The sequence below is a fragment of the Salvelinus alpinus genome, chromosome 30 (assembly GCF_045679555.1).
Source record: "Salvelinus alpinus chromosome 30, SLU_Salpinus.1, whole genome shotgun sequence".
NCBI classification, from domain to species: domain Eukaryota; kingdom Metazoa; phylum Chordata; class Actinopteri; order Salmoniformes; family Salmonidae; genus Salvelinus; species Salvelinus alpinus.
This window is the reverse complement of record NC_092115.1, coordinates 44,532,459-44,551,983: the sequence shown is the minus strand read 5'-3', so window position 1 is coordinate 44,551,983 and position 19,525 is coordinate 44,532,459. Positions and strand designations below refer to the sequence as shown.

Below are 19,525 nucleotides of genomic sequence, written 5' to 3'. Positions count from 1 at the left end.
CAGGCAAGGAGGGCATTAATCAGAGAGGCAACAAAGAGACCAAAGATAACCCTGAAGGAGCTGCAAAGCTCCACAGCGGAGATTGGAGTATCTGTCCACAGGACCACTTTAAGCCGTACACTCCACAGAGCTGGGCTTTACTGAAGTAGCCAGAAAAAAGCCATTGCTTAAAGAAAAAAATAAGCAAACACGTTTGGTGTTAACTTCTTATGGCTGCAAGGGCAGTATTGAGTAGCTTGGATGAAAGGTGCACAGAGGTGCCCAGAGTAAACGGCCTGCTCCTCAGTCATAGTTGCTAATATATGCATATTATTATTAGTTTTGGATAGAAAACACTCTGAAGTTTCTAAAACTGTTTGAATTATGTCTGTGAGTATAACAGAACTCATATGGCAGGCAAAAACCTGAGATAAAATCCAAACGGGAAGTGGGAATTCTGAGGCTGGTCGATTTTCAACCAAGATCCTATTGAAATCACAGCGAGATATGGATGAGTTTGTACTTCCTACGGCTTCCACTATATGTCAACAGTCTGTAGAACCTTGTCTGATGCCTCTACTGTGAAGGGGGGCCGAATGAGAGGGAAATTAGACAGGTCTGCCATGACCTGACCATGCTTTGACCATGCACGTTCACATGAGAGGGAGCTCTGTTCCATCGCTCATCGGAAGTCAATGTAATTCTCCAGTTGGAACGTTATTCAAGATTTATGTTAAAAACATTCTAAAGATTGATTCAATACATCGTTTGACATGTTTCTACTGACTGTTACGGAACTTTTGGACATTTCGTCAGCTTTTAGTGAATGTGCTTTCTGACGTTGGATTTGTTTACCAAACACGCTATAACAAAAATAGCTATTTGGACATAAATGATGGACATTACCGAACAAAACAAACATTTCTTGTGGGAGTCCTGGGAGTGCATTCCGGCGAAGATCAGCAAAGGTAAGTGAAGATTTATAATGCTTTTTATGAGTTTTGTTGACTGCACAATTTGGCGGGTAACTGTATGGCTTGCTTTTGTGGCTGAACGCTGTTTTCAGATTATTGAATATTGTGTTTTGCCGTAAAGCTTTTTGAAATCTGACACAGCGGTTGCATTAAGAACAAGTGTATCTTTAATTCTATGTAAGACATGTATCTTTCATCAAAGTTTATGATGAGTATTTCTGTTATTTGACGTCGCTCTCTGCAATTTCTCCGGATATTTTGGAGGCATTTCTGAACATGGCGCCAATGTAAACTGAGGTTTTTGGATATAAATATGAACTTAATCGAACAAGACATATATGTATTGTGTAACATGAAGTCCTATGAGTGTCATCTGATGAAGATCATCAAAGGGTAGTGATTCATTTTATCTCTATTTGTGCTTTTTGTGACTCCTCTCTTTGGCTGAAAAAATGGCTGAATTGTTCTGTGAGTTGGTGGTGACCTAACATAATCGTTTGGTGCTTTCGCTGAAAAGCCTATTTGAAATCGGACACTTTGGTGGGATTAACAACAATATCACCTTTAAAATGGTATAAGATACATGTATGTTTGAGGAATTTTAATTACGAGATTTCTGTTGTTTGAATTTGGCGCCCTGCACGTTCACTGGCTGTTGTCATATCGATCCCGTTAACGGTATTGCACCCATAAGAAGTTTTTAACCAAAAGGCATGTGTGAGACTCCCCAAACATATGGAAGAAGGTACTCTGTTCAGATGAGACTAAAATTGAGCTTTTTAGCCATCAAGGAAAACGCTATGTCCGGCGCAAACCCAACACCTCTCATCACCCCGAGAGCACCATCCCCACATTGAAGCAAGGTGGTGGCAACATGCTGTGGGGATGTTTTTCATCAGGAGGGACTGGGAAACTGGTCAGTATTGAATGAATGATGGATGGCGCTAAATACAGGGAAATCCTTGAGGAAAACCTGTTTTAGTCTTCCAGAGATTTGAGACTTGGACGGAGGTTCACCTTCCAGCAGGACAATGAACCTTAGCATACTGCTAAAACAAAACTTGAGTGGTTTAAGGAGAAACATTTAAATGTGATAGAATGGCCTAGTCAAAGCCCAGACCTTAATCCAATTGAGAATCTGTGGTATGACTTAAAGATTGCTGCACACCAGCCGGAAGCCATCCAACTTAAAGGAGCTGGAGCGGTTTTGCCTTGAAGAATGGGCAAAAATCCCAGTGGCTCGATGTACCAAACTTATTGAGACATATCCCAAGAGACTTGCAGCTGTAATTGCTGCAAAAGGTGGCTCTACAAAGTATTGACTTTGGGGGGGGGGTGAATAGTTATGCACGCTCAGTTTTTTCAAAGTGGTAGGCATGTTTTGTAAATCAAATGATACAAACCCCCCAAAAAATCTATTTTCATTCGAGGTTGTAAGGCAACAAAATAGGAAAATTGCCAAGGGAGGTGAATATTTTGCAAGGCACTGTGGTCAGCACCGACAAATAAGGGAGTTGGACGAAGTTGACCCTTACTTAGGATTGCACAACTTTGATCCTCCATGGCTGGCTTTCTTTCTTGCCATATAAGTATACCGATTTAGACCTTGGAGGAAAGCAAGTATGTGCACTTTGCAGTGAAATTCAATTCTCAGTGGACAATTGTCCTTTGCAGACTAGAGGTAGGCTATGAAAGTTGATAAGCTCCTAAAAATGGCCAGCTTTCACGGTGCTGTATTAAGATGCTAGAGGATTGTGGGACAAGGAAAAACCTGGAAAAAGAGTGTAAAAATATACACTCCTAGCATCAGCACAACTGTGTAAAGTATCTGGTCGTAACAGCATCTCCCATCTCCTAACTTAAGTCTCCCTCTTTCTCTCTCCCTTCTCCCCTAACCCTCTCCTTTCTCCATCTCTCTTAGATTGGCGTGGCCTTTCAGCAGGTGGAGGTGGAGAAGAATGTTTTTGCTCCGGTGATCGAGGCCATGATTCTCAAGGTTAGTCCCTCCGGATGCCTCAAACACAACACAGCATAATGAACAACGAGAATGAAAGTCGGCCTCGCCTAAAGATAGGCATCATTCACGAGATTGACAGATACATTTTTCCTGTGTCCCTCTGTGCACCAGTCTTTGTTCTTGTTCTGATATAAGATGTTCTGTGATGTTGTATAGATTGTAGGGTATGATAAGTGTTTCTGTCTTCTGTAGGCAACAGAGCAGTTTGCTAGTGACATCCTGAGAGAAGCTCTGGCTGGAGCCCACGTAAAATCCCACCAGAACAGGTGAGATACACTCATTTTCCTCCTTCACACTGAGCTGGTATACTAACCACTGAGAATGTATTATATTTGTCATTATTAAATACACTATTAGGTGTATAATGAATATCTTCCTGATGTGTCCTCAGGACTCCCAGAGAGATCACAGCCATAAATATTCACCAGGCGTCCAGCAGCATCCCCACATGTGACTTCCTCACCAACACGCACATGGGCTACCTGACCAAGGAGGACTGATTACACACAACCATATACACAACCTAACAAAGAACAACGGCCACCCAGACTGAGAGAGATACACTGGCTACTAGGGCTGGGTATTACCAGGGACCTTACGATACATTATTATCACGATACTTACGCGCCGATACGATATGTATTGCAATTCTCACAATTCTATATGTATTGCAATTCAATACTGTGATTTCATTGCGATTTGATGTTCCAAACATATTGCTCACCATATGTCTGCTACCGAGGGACAAGAGAGAGCCACGAGAACGAGTTTTTATCATGGGAAATAAAAGTGATGAAAACAAATTGGCTCCCTATTTAAAAAGAAAATGAAGAACAAACTCTGAAGGAAAAATGCTGTAGTTTTGGTGCAGGTACAGACAACTAGCGCCATAATAATATTGCGATATTGTCAAAACGATACGATATATCGTCAGAAATAATGTTCCATTATGTAACTGTATCGATATTTCCCCCATCACTACTGGCTACTCACACTCACACTAGCTGATAGACGGGCAGTAAGAGATGCAGAACGAGCATATGGACCTGTGTCTCTGGGTTTAAACTGAACTGTCGGCCCGGCAGAAGAACTCTCTGACAGACATTGACCACAACAGAGAAACAGTCAGAGCGCAGCAGGAATGCTCCGACCTCACCTGGAAGACCGTCTCACCAACCGACATTTTAAACCATTAGTCAGCTACTTTTCATATCTCAGTATCATAAAGTAGAATCAAGGAAAAACACAGACAACACCAAACACCTGGGTGGAATTCAGGACTCCACAACCTTCTGAACGTTAAGATACGACATGATCTCTAAAACCCTTATCAGAGTCCAAAACGTGTACGTTTCCTCCAGCGGTTCTAGAATATTGGACCGTTGGCTTTCATCATTTTTGAATTCTCAGCGCTGCTCGGGCTATCGCTCCAACCGTCGCCACATTCAAATCAATAGCGGGAGCCGTGTTGGTTGGGAATTTTGGGGGAGGTGCGCAGTCAGGCTGTGCATCCCCTGCGGACGGTGGTCGTAGATCCAGATGTGTCACAGTGGGCCGCAGGACTATCGCGTCTCTGCGTCTGTGGACTCTGAATTAGATTTATTTTGTTATGGGGTCCCCAGTCCCCTGACATTTTAGTGATTAAAAAATGTCCCCGTTGAGTCCCCGTTGAAAAAGTCGGAATACCGTTGCTTTACTCTATGTGATGACAGATCAGTATATCTGTTCGACTCAATAAACAGTATTTATATAACGCTGTGCCCTACTGAATGCAACCCCGGGGATCCATCATAACATACCTGGCATAGCCGTTTCTTTCGTAATCTGTTTTAGTTTGTATAACTGGTTTACCTGACAGTCAGACTAATGTACTGTATCCACTGACTTAATCACAGCTGGGCTCAGTCTGGTCCCTTTAAACCACCACAACAATGTGAGATAAAGGTTGTATTGAACATTGTGGGTCTTAAACATTGTCGAATGCTTCAAAATAGATGTCTATGGGACAGTGTGTCTGGTGTCCTCTCTCGCCTTGTAACGGGGTTATGTGTGAATTAAATGGTTGAATTCTTCTCTCAAATGGCCACAACAATGCACGCCACTAGGCCAAATATGTGCTTTGAGTGGAACTTAACACATGTAGGCTATGCTCGTTTGTTAACGCCATCCGCTCTAGAATTTGCTCACTGGTGAAGGTTACTTTGAAACTGTACCCTATAACTCAAGAAGATGTAAAATGCATATCCTCATGAAACTCCGTCGAGATCAAATGGTCGGGACGCAAATGCTGCATGGACGTTTCACCAGTAAAACTTGAAGAATTATAATTCACGATCGACAGTGAGAAATGCACAAGGGAGGTTCTCTACGAGTGGAGCAGAGGCTGTGTAAAGTAGAGAATTCTGCACGTGCGCAGAAGCTTCGGGACCTTTAGCTGTCGTGAAGAAAGATCCAGAAAAGTCAGATCCGCAGCCTCGGCCATTAAAGTATTGTCTGTCTGACAGTCACAGGGGGTAGAGTAAGTGGCTTACAGACCTACTGTGCATCAGACCAGACGATGACCCCCCCAATAACAGTCTTAATACCATTGTACTCTTCTGGGAACAGTGTTCTTTTCATTCAGTCAATTCAAGAGATTCATTCATTTAGAAATCAGAATGCAATTGGTTCAATTCTTTTCCATGAGGGATTTTAGAAACACGGATTATATATATATATATTTTTGTCCTGAATTGACTGAGTTGAAATGGAACAGGGCCCAATCCCGACTGTTGTGTTTGTGTCTAGACTGTTCTCAAGTGTCACATATCAGCCTGATCACAGATCTGTGTGTGTCTTTCAGCCGACTAAGCATGTATGCAATGACAACAAGAGCCAGAGAAGTCGAGCTTAACATGCACATACAGATCTGGGACCAGGCTAGATCGATATGTGTCAATGAAGGAGTGCTACAATTTGGAAGTGTTGGACAGTAGGGATGGAGGGGCCACACATTCATCTGTGTGAGTCCCAAGATGAACGTTGTGTTTTTTACTCGGTCCACTCCCCTCTGGAGTGGGGTTGACTGTCAATTGTTGGTGAAGTGCATTTGTCATGTTATGTTTTCGATACAGTATGTATGTCCCTACCACTATGACTGTGTATTTGTGTACATTGTGTGTATGACTGTATGACTCCAGTTTTTTTGTTTGTTCACTTCATATCAAGCCCCGCTACCAGCAAAGTCATTACTATGGTGTGTTAGAATATGTGTTTGCGTGCGTTATTTATGTGTTTGTGTTAGTGTGCGTTGGGGGTAAATGTGGTGTGAATTTGGGTGTACTGTATGTACCTGTATACGAGAGTGGGAGAAAGTTAAGGTGAATTCATGAAAATATCTTTGAATATGATGCATTTTTGGATGTTGTGTGTGTACATGGTTGTTGGTGGACATTCAGCTTGTGTAGGAGTGAAGGTGGTAGGTGTTATGTTTCAGTATGAATCTGGTAAGTGTGTGGCGTGCTCACTCTAAACTGAGTGGTCACCTTGCCCGTTTGACCAAACTTTATGTATTGTAGAAATAATATCCAATTGACCATTATATTTTCATTTTCCAGTGCACACCAAAAAATATGATCGATATTCTTGTATTAAAATGGAGAACTTGTTTATAAAACTGTGGTTGTGTTTTTGAAGTGACTTAGCGTCTTGTTATCCCCCCTCCGCCCCCAGGATGCCCTTTCCCGGTTCCCCCTCTTCCTCCCTCCATCTCTCTCTCTCTCTCTGACAGCTTCTTCACCCTTTTCAAAGAAATACAGTCAGCTACTCATATTACTCAAATGTGAACTTGCCTACTTGCTACATCTCGCCCGCCACCTCTGGAGGTAGAGCACGACACTCGTCCGACCGTTGCCCCCCTTGAAGCAGGCCAGTGTAAATTGCTTCTTTGAGCCAACATTCCTACAGTATAAATGGTAATAGCAGAGCAATGTTTTTGAAGCAGCTGAAATGCATTGACATTTTTAGCTGAAATTGCAGTAACAGCCCGTTCCATTCATTTTCTAATAATAATCATATTTAGCAGATGCTTTAATCCAAAGTTACTTCCAGCTATGCATGCATATGATATCATACGGTTGGCCCCAGTTGGAATCAGACTCATAGCCCTTGGCGCTGCAAGTGCCACGCTCTACGAACTGGGCCACATTTTCTCCACCTCTCCCTCTCTCCTTTTAGCACAGCCTGTGTGATAGGGCTACAGTAGATTTTGAGAGATTACAGGGTGCTGGACTGAGGAGGCTTTGGTGGGATGGTAGGATCAGATGGCAGTAATTTACATTCTCAGTGTGGCTCAACTCCCATGCCTCGCTCCCTTTTCCTATCCGAAGGGATGGCAAATGACATATAAGAGGGATGAGAAAGGATCTGGTTCATCGAGGGATTAAACTCTTAAGTAGTGGCCTTCTTTGACCCTCGAATATCACTGTTCCAGAAGCCAGAAACACAAAGCCGCAGGTCACTGACAGAGCCCACATTTTTTGTAGATATCTAGGCAGGGATAGAGACAGCCAGGTTTCCAGGTACTAGCCAGAATGACCCGACATGCAAACATCAGAGAGAGCCATGTTTGTCAACAGATGCTTCCTGTTAACATATTCTGTGATGGTATCAGAGCTGTGTGACATGCGTTACATAATATGGTCATGTTCAGCATCACATTTGTTCCAATAGTGTTTTGCTCATTACTCTTAGATCAGGTTAATGTTAGTTAACTATACATTTTGGTCAGGTTGCTGTAAGGTTAGATTCTTTATTTAACTAGGCAAGTCAGTTAAGAACACATTCTTATCCACAATGACAGCCTAGGAACAGTGGGTTAACTGCCTTGTTCAGGGGCAGAACGACAGATTTTTACCTCGTCAGCTCGGGGATTCGATCTAGTAACCTTTCGGTTATTGGCCCAACGCTCTAACCACTAGTCTACCTGCCGCCCCCAGATTAGATTCGGTTTCTGTACGATTCGGTTACTGTAAGGTTAGGGCTGGGATAAAGGGACTGATCTGAAAAAGGGGTTATGCATCTGATCCTGTTGACCTTGTGTATAATTTCCAACAGGCTCCATTCAACTAATAGATTGAAAAAACCGGTACAGAATTGAGTGCAAGTCATAGAATGTGCTGTAGTATTATGTGTTGTGTTGTTGTTTCATTCTGTGGATCATGTTGATGGACCAGGGAAGTGAGTCATTATTGCTTCCGATTTAGTTGCTGTGAGCATAGATTTTGTCATGAACTGCTTGTGCATGCAAAACCACCACACACACCCCATGGTGCTCCTCCACTGTTGAAAGATGTTACATAAAAGGGGAACAAAGAGAACATGGTGTGCCACTCAAGGGCTCCCGAGTGGCGCAGCAGTCTAAGGCACTGCATCGCAGTGCTAGAGGTGTCACTACAGACCCTGGTTCAATCCTGGGCTGTATCGCAACCGGCCTTGATTGGGAGTCCCATAGGGTGGCGCATAATTGGCCCAGTGTCGTCCGGTTAGGGGAGGGTTTGGGCGGGGGTAGGCCGTCATTGTAAATAATGATTTGTTCTTAACTGACTTGCCATGTTAAGTAAATTACCATTTTTTAAATCATCATCACACTTATGGAGATGCAGGCCGCTCTCTCTCAGCTTGTTCCCTCAGGTTCAGCTCCATCACATCAGATGAACAGATCAAAGGTGTTATAGCACACACGTCACTGTGTCCAACCAGCTCATGTTCACCCTGTTGGATATCGGTTCACTATCTCAAGAATGAATCTGGTTTGTATTCATAAAGCATCTCCTGAGTAGGAGTGCTGATCTGATCTGTTTTGCCTTTCAGATCGTGATGAGTAAGATTATATGGGGGGATCCCAGATCAGCACTCCAAATCTGAGACGCTTTATGAATACGGGTCCTGATCAAAGAAAACAGTTCATCGTGTCGATACAGTAGATGTCATATAAGATGGGTGTAGCAGAAACATCGACATCAATTAGACGAACAGGAGTTAAGAACCTAATATTCTTTTATTGTAATATACTGTACATTATATCATATTTAACTTTTTATTTTCTGAAGCAGATTTACAAAATGAACGTATACACCAGAAATAACTATTTTCTCAAAATAGTTACCGACCAGTAATTGAATAGAAATGAAAGAAATACATTTTTTTGTTTCCGTTAACAAAAGACTAGCAAAGATCAACACACTTTCGGGACAAAGTGTAGTTTGAGCATACATTTCTTGTCATTTCAATAGATCCAACAGTATGTACAAAAATTATTTATTAACTGAAATCATTCCAACTCAACAGGTGCACACACATACACACAAACATACCTGTACATACAGTACACACAAACACACATTACAGAGCAGCCGTGTTGTCTTGGAGTGTCTAACGGCAAAAAAGCTTGATTTCAAACTAGTTTGTTTCATGCAAATTACATTTTCACAGCAATAGAACAGAATTGTAAAATTATTTATCTTGTTTTATGACATCTAGTTTCTCATTCACTCTTGTCTCTGATTTACTACACTGGACGGTAAGCTGACTTTTCCTTTCTGGTTACATTAAGAAGATGTACATTCCCTTGCATAGATGTTGTTCTAGTGTGGAATGGACAGAGAACATTCCCTAATTGGTTCTTTGGACTCCCCGTAACCTAGTAGAAGGATTTGGAGAGTCTGTCATATGTTGAAGATTCTGGATCCGCTTTGAAAAACCGCAGAGGGGTTGGGAGAGATCTTAGTCCTAACCAACTGCTCCTGCAAAAATACAAACAACACGTGGGTTAATCAAAGATGACCACAAGCAATGCAGGTCTTGCGCTGTTCAGATAGGATATGTGACATACACTCAGAGGCCAGTTTATTAGGTACACCACCCTGTTCACGAAAATGCTTCGCTCGTACAGACAGCGAGTCATGTGGCCATGGCTTGCCATATAAAGCAGGCAGACAGGTATAGAGGCATTCAGTTACTGTCCGATTGAACATTAGAATAGGCCAAACGAATTACTTAAGCGACTTTGAGCGTGGTATGATCGTCGGTGACAGGCGCGCCGGTTCCAGTATCTCAGAAACGGCCGGCCTCCTGGGCTTTTCCTACGCGACAGTGTCTAGGGTTTACAGAGAACGGGGCGACCAACAAAACACATCCAGTCAGCGGCAGTCCTGTGGACAAAACCAGCTCGTTGACGGGAGAGGTTGAAGGAGAATGTGAAGAAACGTGCAAGCTAACAGGCGGGCCACCGACAGGCAAATAATGACGCATTACAACAGTGGTGTGCAGAACGGCATCTCGGAACGCACAACTCTTTGGTTCTTGTCATGGATGGGCTATTGCAATAGACGACCACACCTGGTTCCACCCCTGTTAACTAAAATCAAGAAGAAGCGGCTCCAGTGGGCACGCGATCACCAACACTGGACAATTGAGGAGTGGAAAAACATTGCCTGGTCCAACGAATCCCAGTTCCTGTTGCGTTAGGCTGATGGCAGAGCCAGGATTTGCCGTAAACAGCATGACTCCATGGACCCACCCTGCCTGGTGTCAACGGTACAGGCTGGTGGAGGTGGAGTAATCGTGTGCGGAATGTTTTCCTGGCACACATTAGGTCCCTTGATACCAATTGAGCAATTTTTGAACGCTACACCTTGTAAAATCCACCCCCGGACAATTCAGGCTGTTCTGGAGGCAAAGGGGGGTCCGACCGGTACTAGATGGGTGTACCAAATAAACTGGGCACTGATTGTATGATAATATGAGAGGTGACTTGTTTGGTTGTGCAGTCATAGTGCATCAGCCTTCCTGTCAGTGGACTGGTAGACATAATTAATCACAGCAAATGCTACTGATGCTACTTTCTGAAAGAACGTCCAGCCGGAACCTACATGAATGGTACAATGGCCAAACGGAAGGTTTGTTTGGCAGAGTCGTAGTCTCAGTGGCAGTCTCTTCAGCCAATGAAAAATAGGATATGACTACTACTGTATTTGCTGGATGTGAGGCTGTGTCTGTACGGGAAATTTGTCAAACTGCAGCTTCGAAAAAAGTGTGTGTGTGTGCTTCAGTCTGTTTGCATATGTGTTTGTGTATCTGTGTGTATGTTCACCTCCTCCCACACACACTCTTTTCCACTCAGTACAGCAGCCAGGTCTGCCTCTCTCCTAAATGAGATTCACGCTGAAATGACTGCAAGCCACTGCATCGCATCACACTGGCAAAATGGCAAATAATCCATTATTGCTCACTTTATCGCTCTCTCTTCCTCTCACCCTTTCCATCCCTCACTCTCTGTTTTTTTCTTTCTCCCTCCCTCCCTTGATATAACCCTGCTGGTTTGGCTCATGACAGTGGCTGTAGTCAGACACATCGTGGGAAAAGGGGAAAGTTCCAATTCAACCGAACAGGGAGACAGGAAAGAGAGAGAAAAAAGAGGAGCGGGACTGGAGGGAGGGTGAAAGGAGAGATGATGAGAGTGAGGAAAGGGGTGCAAAGGGAGGTGATTTGCAGGATGCTTTGTGTCTGCACAGTTTGATCCTCTCTTTATGCAGCCCATTGTAAACCACATCCTCATTTCTCCCCTGTTTATCTGTTTCGGTACAAAGCGGCGGAAAACTCTTTATATCACATTCAAAAGCTCAGGCAATGTTCTCCACCAGTGCTAAAAACAAGATTCATAATGTCTCATGGGAGAAAACACTCTCAGTAGCGTTGATGGAACTACAGAATTGTATGTCTAAGTGTTTACCAGAAACATTCAGGGAGCACTCAGAAAGCTTGCATGTGTTTCAGAAATAAATGGCTTGTAGCCACTTTCTTAACTGTGAGGGTACTGCTAATTTGAAAAAATATATAAATATATTTTTAATCACTCACTCCCTCTCATAATCAAGTTGATTGATTTTGGTTCCAAAAGCATAATGAGGACTACAGTATTCATTCCCTTGATGGATGGGTGAATGCTATGAAAACGGATCAACTTCTCAGAGGTTTATCAGCACACACTGTGATGGTACTAACTGCTCACTACCTGTGTGCATGGGTCTGTGCACTATGCTCCAGTGTTGCCCGCATCCCCGGGTAATCGTTACACAGCTGTGCTTTTGTCGATCCATGACCTTGATGAGTCCAATGAAAAATGTTTCCATCGTCTCATCATGTCGATGGACAATACACTGAGTTTGTGTGTGTGTGTGTGTGTGTGTGTGTGTGTGTGTGTGTGTGTGTGTGTGTGTGTGTGTGTGTGTGTGTGTGTGTGTGTGTGTGTGTGTGTGTGTGTGTGTGTGTGTGTGTGTGTGTGTGTGTGTGTGTGTGTGTGTGTGTGTGTGTGTGTGTGTGTGGTGCTTGGTCAGAGAGCTTAGTGGGTTGGGGTGTCAATAATGACTTGTCAGTGTGTGGGGGCTGGGACTGGACTGGACTGTTTAATATAGATCCAATGGCAGATTGCTCGGTGACCGATTAAAAACGATGGAGCACTAGGTTGTTGTTTGGGGTTAGAGGGGAGGTATTACTGAAGTAGAAGTTGATTGATGGGTTAGGGGGTGTACAGAGAGAGGGTCCAATATGATGACCATAGCCTGTAGTTGGTAACAGCTCTTACATAGTAGCCTACTGTAGTGTTGTACCTTTCCCTGCATGCACCCTGAACACACACACATCTCACCCTGGTTTTTGGGCCATGGTTATTAATAGACTATGACCTACAGATGACATATCTCATATTAAATCGTGTGGCCTGTCAAACACTGTTGGACTGGCCTTCTACAACACATCCGCGTAGGCACAGGTCCACCCAATCAGATTGAACAGAAAAACAAGTGTTATTTTATATTTTATGCTCTCTACTTGTCAAGTGTTCCAAACGGGACATTATTTGTCTTTTTCCCTAAACGTGCAAACGCCATCAGATGGAATGAATAGCAAGAGGTGCACTGGAACGACATTCAGATGAACTGGAATGACATTCAGTCTCATGGGATGGGTGGCTAACAATAACTAACTGAAAGCCACACCCACCACAACTATGACCGCGTTGAGGCATATGTCACTGTGCTTGTACGGCTATATGCACCATGCCACTGCCCACTTCATTTGTTCATTTAGCGAATAAAACATAATCCAGTACCTTTATCGCAGTCAACACACCTAGCTTGTAGCTTTAATTAGCATTTAAAATGCTAAATGTTCTCCCAGCCTCATCGCAAAATGTGTAACATAGCATGAGATTATCTATAAAACTGCACATTTTCCTCTCTACCCTATGTCAAAATATGTAAAATTGCAGGACATTAGCTTTAAAACAGCAACATTTTCTCTCAGCCTCATGGCAAAATGTGGAGACCAGCATGAGATTAGCTATAAAACTGCAAATGTTTCTCTTTGCCCCATGGCAAAATGTGTAGAATTGCAGGAAGTTAGCTGTTTTCTGCAGGCCCGTCCACCCCCAAAAATGTCTGGCTACGCTACTGCTGCAACAGAAAGACTACACTAAAACATGTTCTCCCATGCGATTGTCCAAAAATATGTTTATTGAAACATTCCTAGCAAGCAGTGTGCAGGACTTTCTTCTTTCTCTAATCTCTCTGGCATATATGACGAGTGAAAGCGGAAAAGCCGAGTAAGTCCAGGCCGGCCCGTTCTCTCCTACTCTCCGCTGGCAGATGGCGCAGAGGAGCGTGGGCAGGGGGGGGGTGGCACTAAACCTCTGGAGATTCCCCAAAGAGTTCCACTCCCTGCCACGCTAGGATCAAAACAGGAGAAGAGTTCCAGTACTGCTCTTTCTCTCTCTGTCTATGTGTATTTCAGTCTCTGTCCGTCCCCCCACTCCCTCCCTGCCTCCCTCTCTCCACACCTGAACCCACTTTGACACACCGTCTCAGTGATTGATTCTCCACATCCAATTGACCAGATGTCTGAATTAGAGGTCGATCGATTAATTAGGGCCGTCAAGTGTTCATAACAATCGGAAATCGTTTTTTGGGAGTTTTACACCTTTATTTAATGTTTATTTAACGAGGCAAGTCAGTTAAGAACACATTCTTATTTTCAATGACAGCCTAGGAACGGTGGGTTAACTGCCTCGTTCAGGGGCAGAACGACAGATTTTTACCTTGTCAGCTCGGGGGATTCAATCTTGCAACCTTACAGTTAACTAGTCCAACGCTCTAACCACCTGATTACATTGCACTCCACGAGGAGCCTGCCTGTTACGCGAATGCAGTAGAAGCCAAGGTAAGTTGCTAGCTAGCATTAAACTTATCTTATAAAAAACAATCAATCAATCATAATCACTAGTTAACTACACATGGTTGATGATATTACCAGTTTATCTAGCGTGTCCTGCGTTGCATATAATCGATGCGGTGCGTATCGTTGCTCCAACGTGTACCTAATCATGAACATCAATGCCTTTCTTAAAATCAATACACAGAAGTATATATTTTTAAACCTGCATATTTAGCTAAAAGAAATCCAGGTTAGCAGGCAATATTAACCAGGTGAAATTCTGTCACTTCTCTTGCGTTCATTGCACGCAGAGTCAGTGTATATGCAACAGTTTGGGCTGCCTAATTTGCCAGAATTTTACGTAATTATGCCATAACATTGAAGGTTGTGCAATGTAACAGGAATATTTACACTTATGGATGCCACCCGTTAGATAAAATACGGAACGGTTCCGTATTTCACTGACAGAATAAACGTCTTGTTTTCGAGATGATAGTTTCCGAATTCGACCGTATTAATGATCTAAGGCTCGTATTTCTGTGTTTATTATATTATAACTAAGTCTATGATTTGATAGAGCAGTCTGACTGAGCGGTGGTAGGCAGCAGCAGGCTCGTAAGCATTCATTCAAACAGCACTTTCCTGCGTTTTGCCAGAAGCTCTTCGCTGTGCTTCAAGCCTATCAGCTCCCGAGATTAGGCTGGTGTAACCGATGTGAAATGGCTAGCTAGTTAGCGGGGTGCGCGCTCATAGCGTTTCAAACGTCACTCGCTCTGAGACTTGGAGTAGTTATGCTTCGAGAGTGGCTGTTGTCGTTGTGTTCCTGGTTCGAGCTCAGGTAGGAGCGAGGAGAGGGATGGAAGCTATACTGTTACACTGGCAATTCTAAAGTGCCTATAAGAACATCCAATAGTCAAAGGTTAATGAAATACAAATGGTATAGAGAGAAATAGTCCTATAATTCCTATAATAACTACAACCTAAAACGTCCTACCTGGGAATATTGAAGACTCATGTTAAAAGGAACCACCAGCTTTCATATGTTCTCATGTTCTGAGCAAGGAACTTAAACGTTAGCTTTCTTACATGGCACATATTGCACTTTTACTTTCTTCTCCAACACTTTGTTTTTGCATTATTTAAACCAAATTGAACATGTTTCATTATTTATTTGAGGCTAAATTTATTTTATTGAAGTATTATATTAAGTTAAAATAAGTGTTCATTCAGTATTGTTGTAATTGTCATTATTACAAATACATTTTTTTAAAATCGGCCGATTAATCAGTATCGTTTTTTTTGGTCCTCCAATAATCGGTATCGGTATCAGCGTTGAAAAATCATAATCGGTCGACCTCTAGTCTGAATATTATTGACTCTCTTTTCTCCTCATGTAATGCCTGCTCTAACCAGGTCAATGTCATAAGCCTGGCCGTTTTCGGGTGTTACATAATCATCCGAAACAGCTGGGTCACTTTGAGCAGATTTAGGACAGGACAGGATGCTGTATCACCTAATTTATTCCCCTTGACTGCAATGTATTGAGAAAGACATTAGCTACTGTGACATTTTACCTCTCTGCAAAAACGTGTCAGGATGACCTTTTCAGGCTAATAATGGGCTGCTCTTAGATATGCCTCAGCACCACTGGGAACACCGGGTGCCTAGCTAGAACAACAGCTATATCCCAAACCATACCTTTACCCTATATTCCCCATCCAGTGTCTATGTCTTTCAAGTGGCTTTACCTTTAGCCAGAAATAGTACTATCTAAGGAATAGGAAATCATCAGAGATGTATACAATGACATCTATAGGACGAGATAATACCACTAAGACTTTGCTCACATCAAGGATTCGACCCATTTTAAATAACATTGAAAAACCCGGATTTGTGCCCTGAAACACACTGTGAAACACAAAAAGTCCTCTAACCTCTCCCATGGTTCCTATACTGAGGTCAGGTCTCTCTGGCAGGCTGCTCTGCTGGAGGCCGGCGGTGGTGGTGATAGGGGTGGTAGTGGCAATGGAGTAGGGCTGGAGTGGGGTTACGGTGTTTTGGGGGACGGTGGAGGCGGGGGTCAGCAGGTCAGCAGTGGAGGTGCTGGGAGTATGGTCCCTCTGGTGAAGCTCTGTGTGTCTGAAAGCCTCCCCGCCACCGTTGTAGGCGGCTTGGTAGCTGGTCTCATTAGGGAGGTGGGAGACCCCCGACCCGGGACTGGCATACGGGGCAGGGGGGCGTTGTTTTCTGGTGGTCTTGGCTGGTCTTGCCCCCGTCCACGGCCTGTACTCCTGTCTACAAGGAGGAGAGGATGGAAGGGTAAGAGAGAGCGCTCACGGGTCTGCAAAAGTATTTTTATTTTACAAACACTGCAAACGTTTTGTCCTTTCGCTCTTTATACTGTAGGCTATTTAACATAGAACATTTAGCAAATTCTGTATTGTTGTGTAAATCGAACCAACCAAATTATGAAGGAACCAATCAGAGAGCAAGGTAAGGCCTAATGACAGAGGCTTATCATTGAATGGTAATGACATTGATTGGGGCTACAGCAGAGGGGGTAGAGTGGCTCAGGTGGGTTCTGTTAATGGGGCATACATTTTCAGCTTAGTGCATCTAGGGAATGAGGATGGTGGCATGCTGTCATCAATTATTATTTATTTTTTTTAAAACAGTGTTATTAAACGTTAGCTGCAGCATCGGGTTATCATTACATCAGGATCTAAGGCAGAATAGCTTCAATTAATTTTTTAATGATGGATAAAAAAAAAAAAATTAAAAGTGTGTCCAACATGGGGGGGTATAACAAGTGTGTGAGTTTATGAATAATTGAAAGCGTTTTTGCTGTGTTTCTACCCCAGCAGCAGCAGCCGCCGACTTTCCAGATTAAAGCTATTGATTATTTCTGTAGCGTGACATTTAATGTATCCAATTTCTTTCGCGCAAACACACACACACATACACGGAACACAAAGACCTAGCCTGATAGCAATTTCCGTTGAAAAAGGTATCACATTATTATGTATACTGCAGATTAGATTTGGGACAATGCCCCACTGTACACAATCCAACCAAATGATTTAACGAATTTCAGAGCGTGCATCATTAGCTAATAAATTAAAGCAAACTTGAAGCAGACGAATGGAAACGTTAGGTTTGAGCGCAATGGGTTATCAATGTTTTTTTTAGTCAGTGAAGAGTGAAATGAAATGAAATGAAAATGAAAGAAACAGCGGTTCTGAAAGGACATCGTTAGAGTGATGGAACCTACCTGTAAGAGCTTGTGGCTGTTACCGTCCCCTGCTCCCCCCACCTCTGTCTGCCCCGCTCCTCTCTCTCCCCCATGTCCCCTCTAGTCTGGCTCGCATTGGGGTTAATGTTTACGGGGCTATCCGAACCAACTTCACCCCCTTTTCCGCCATTGCTAATCCAGGGGAAATTCTCCTTCTTCGGAATAGGCCAGGGTTTGTAATCCTGCTTGTACTGGGTGACAGTGGAGAAAGGCACACCGGTTTGGTGGTAGTCTTCCTGGGGTTTGAAGTTGGCTTCCCTCCTGCCCCTCATTGACCTCTGGGTCCCCGGGGCATCTCCCGGTGTCTGGGGGGATCCGCGGTGTTCCGTGGTGGAATAGTTGTGCCTCAGAACCCGGTCCGTCGGTACTTGCCTGGTGACGGACTGTACCTCTTGGTCGGTGATGTCCGAGTAGTTCTGTATGGTCAGTGGCACTGAAAGATCGGATTTATCAAACTGGTTCCAGAACCGAGCCAGGCAGCACACTCTGCTTATGCACGGCCAAGCCATGGCGATTTGGTTCGAATAAAAAAAAAAAATAGGCTAATCAAAGAAAAGGGGGGGGAAAAGAAAAGAAAATAAGGAAAATTGAAAAAAATATATATATATATCAAACGTTAGCTACATTCAGAAGTGCCGCGGTGTGTATGTGCCCATTCCTGCAAACCTTCGCCAGCGTGCTGTCTCCACGCCACCGCTCTGGAATGCCAAGATGGGAGCGGAGCCGCTCGTGAAGCTGTCATTGCACATTCTTCTCACGTGGTACTGAAGGCTTCGAGTTGATGCAGAGAAATCTATAGCAAATGATTCATCCGAAGTCCAACAGAGAGAAACGCTTTGCGATTGCTATTCAGGTCAAGTTATTCCATTACGAATTCAGCAATAATATGATATTCTCTCTCATTCCAAAACTGCATCAAACATAATGGGCCCATCATGCACAACCCATTATTAGCCTAGTAATCAAACTCATGTAGCCTATGCTCTCTGAACATAAATATGAAACTGACATTAGGCTCGAGGCTATATGGTCTAAACTTGAAGTATAAAAATAATCATTGAGAGGTCAATCACATCATGGCTCTGACAAGGCTTTATAACTGAGTAATTGCAGTTATCTGCTTTTGTGTGAAACCCTCCACATGGCTGCCATGAGACAGCTCTTGCTCATGTTGCCTCTGGTCACCACAGGTAAATAAACTGTTGACTCTACACTCAAGTAGTTGTCATATTTTCCCAGATAAAGGCATTCGTGTTTAAACCAGGGAAGCTTGAAGATCCAGTCAATTAACCAATTATACTAAACAAAAATATAAACACAACATGCAACAATTTCAAAGATTTTGCCGAGTTACAGTTCATATAAGGAAATCAGTCAATTGAAATAAATTCATTAGGCCCTAATCTATGGATTTCACATGACTAGGCAGGGGGCGCAGCCATGGGTGAGCTTGGTAGGGCATAGGCCTATCCACTGGGGAGCCAGGCCCAGCCAATCAGAATACATTTTTCAAATCAAATCACATGTTATTTGTCACATGCACCGAATACACCGAATACAACATTTCACCTTACCGTGAAATGCTTAATTACGAGCCTTTAACCAACAATGCAGTTCAAAATCGGTTTTCCCCACAAAAGGGCTTCCTTAAAGACAGAAATACTCCTCAGCACCCCACCTCTGACAACCCTGCAGGTGAAGAAGCCGAATATGGAGGTCCTGGGCAGGTGTGATTACATGTGGTCAGTGGTTGTGGGGCAGGTTGGACCTACCGCCAAATTCTCTAAAACGACGTTGGTAGAGAAATTAACATTCAGTTCTCTGGCAACTGCTCTGGTGGACATTCTTGCAGTCAGCATGCAAATTAGATGCTCCCTCAAAACCTGAGACATCTGTGGCATTGTGTTGTGTGACAAAACTGCACATTTTAGAGTGGCCTTTTATTTTCCTCAGAACAAGGTGCACCTGTGTAATGATCATGCTGTTTAATCAGCTTCTTGATATGCCACACCTGTC

The 19,525-nt window shown here is 43.3% G+C and overlaps 2 protein-coding genes across 3 annotated transcripts in view; one reads left to right on the top strand and one right to left on the bottom strand.

Annotated features, from left to right (window-relative positions):
* The window catches only part of yeats2 (YEATS domain containing 2), a 74,260-nt gene extending 67,635 nt beyond the window's left edge, over positions 1 to 6,625 (top strand). For both annotated transcript variants that reach the window (XM_071377018.1, XM_071377017.1), the window contains 3 exons: positions 2,875 to 2,949; positions 3,163 to 3,236; positions 3,362 to 6,625. In XM_071377018.1, the coding sequence (XP_071233119.1) occupies positions 2,875 to 2,949; positions 3,163 to 3,236; positions 3,362 to 3,470 (258 nt within the window). In that variant the 3' untranslated portion in view covers positions 3,471 to 6,625. The remainder of the gene's footprint in view (positions 1 to 2,874; positions 2,950 to 3,162; positions 3,237 to 3,361) is intronic.
* A 2,363-nt stretch (positions 6,626 to 8,988) lies between these two features.
* On the bottom strand, positions 8,989 to 18,219 carry LOC139559894 (MAP6 domain-containing protein 1-like). The gene is made up of 3 exons (XM_071376332.1): positions 17,489 to 18,219; positions 16,152 to 16,512; positions 8,989 to 9,752 (listed from the first exon to the last, which is right to left on the bottom strand). The coding sequence occupies exons 1-3, from the start codon at positions 18,016 to 18,018 to the stop codon at positions 9,675 to 9,677; spliced, it is 969 nt and encodes a 322-aa protein (XP_071232433.1). The 5' UTR covers positions 18,019 to 18,219; the 3' UTR covers positions 8,989 to 9,674.
* Positions 18,220 to 19,525: the final 1,306 nt, after the last annotated feature.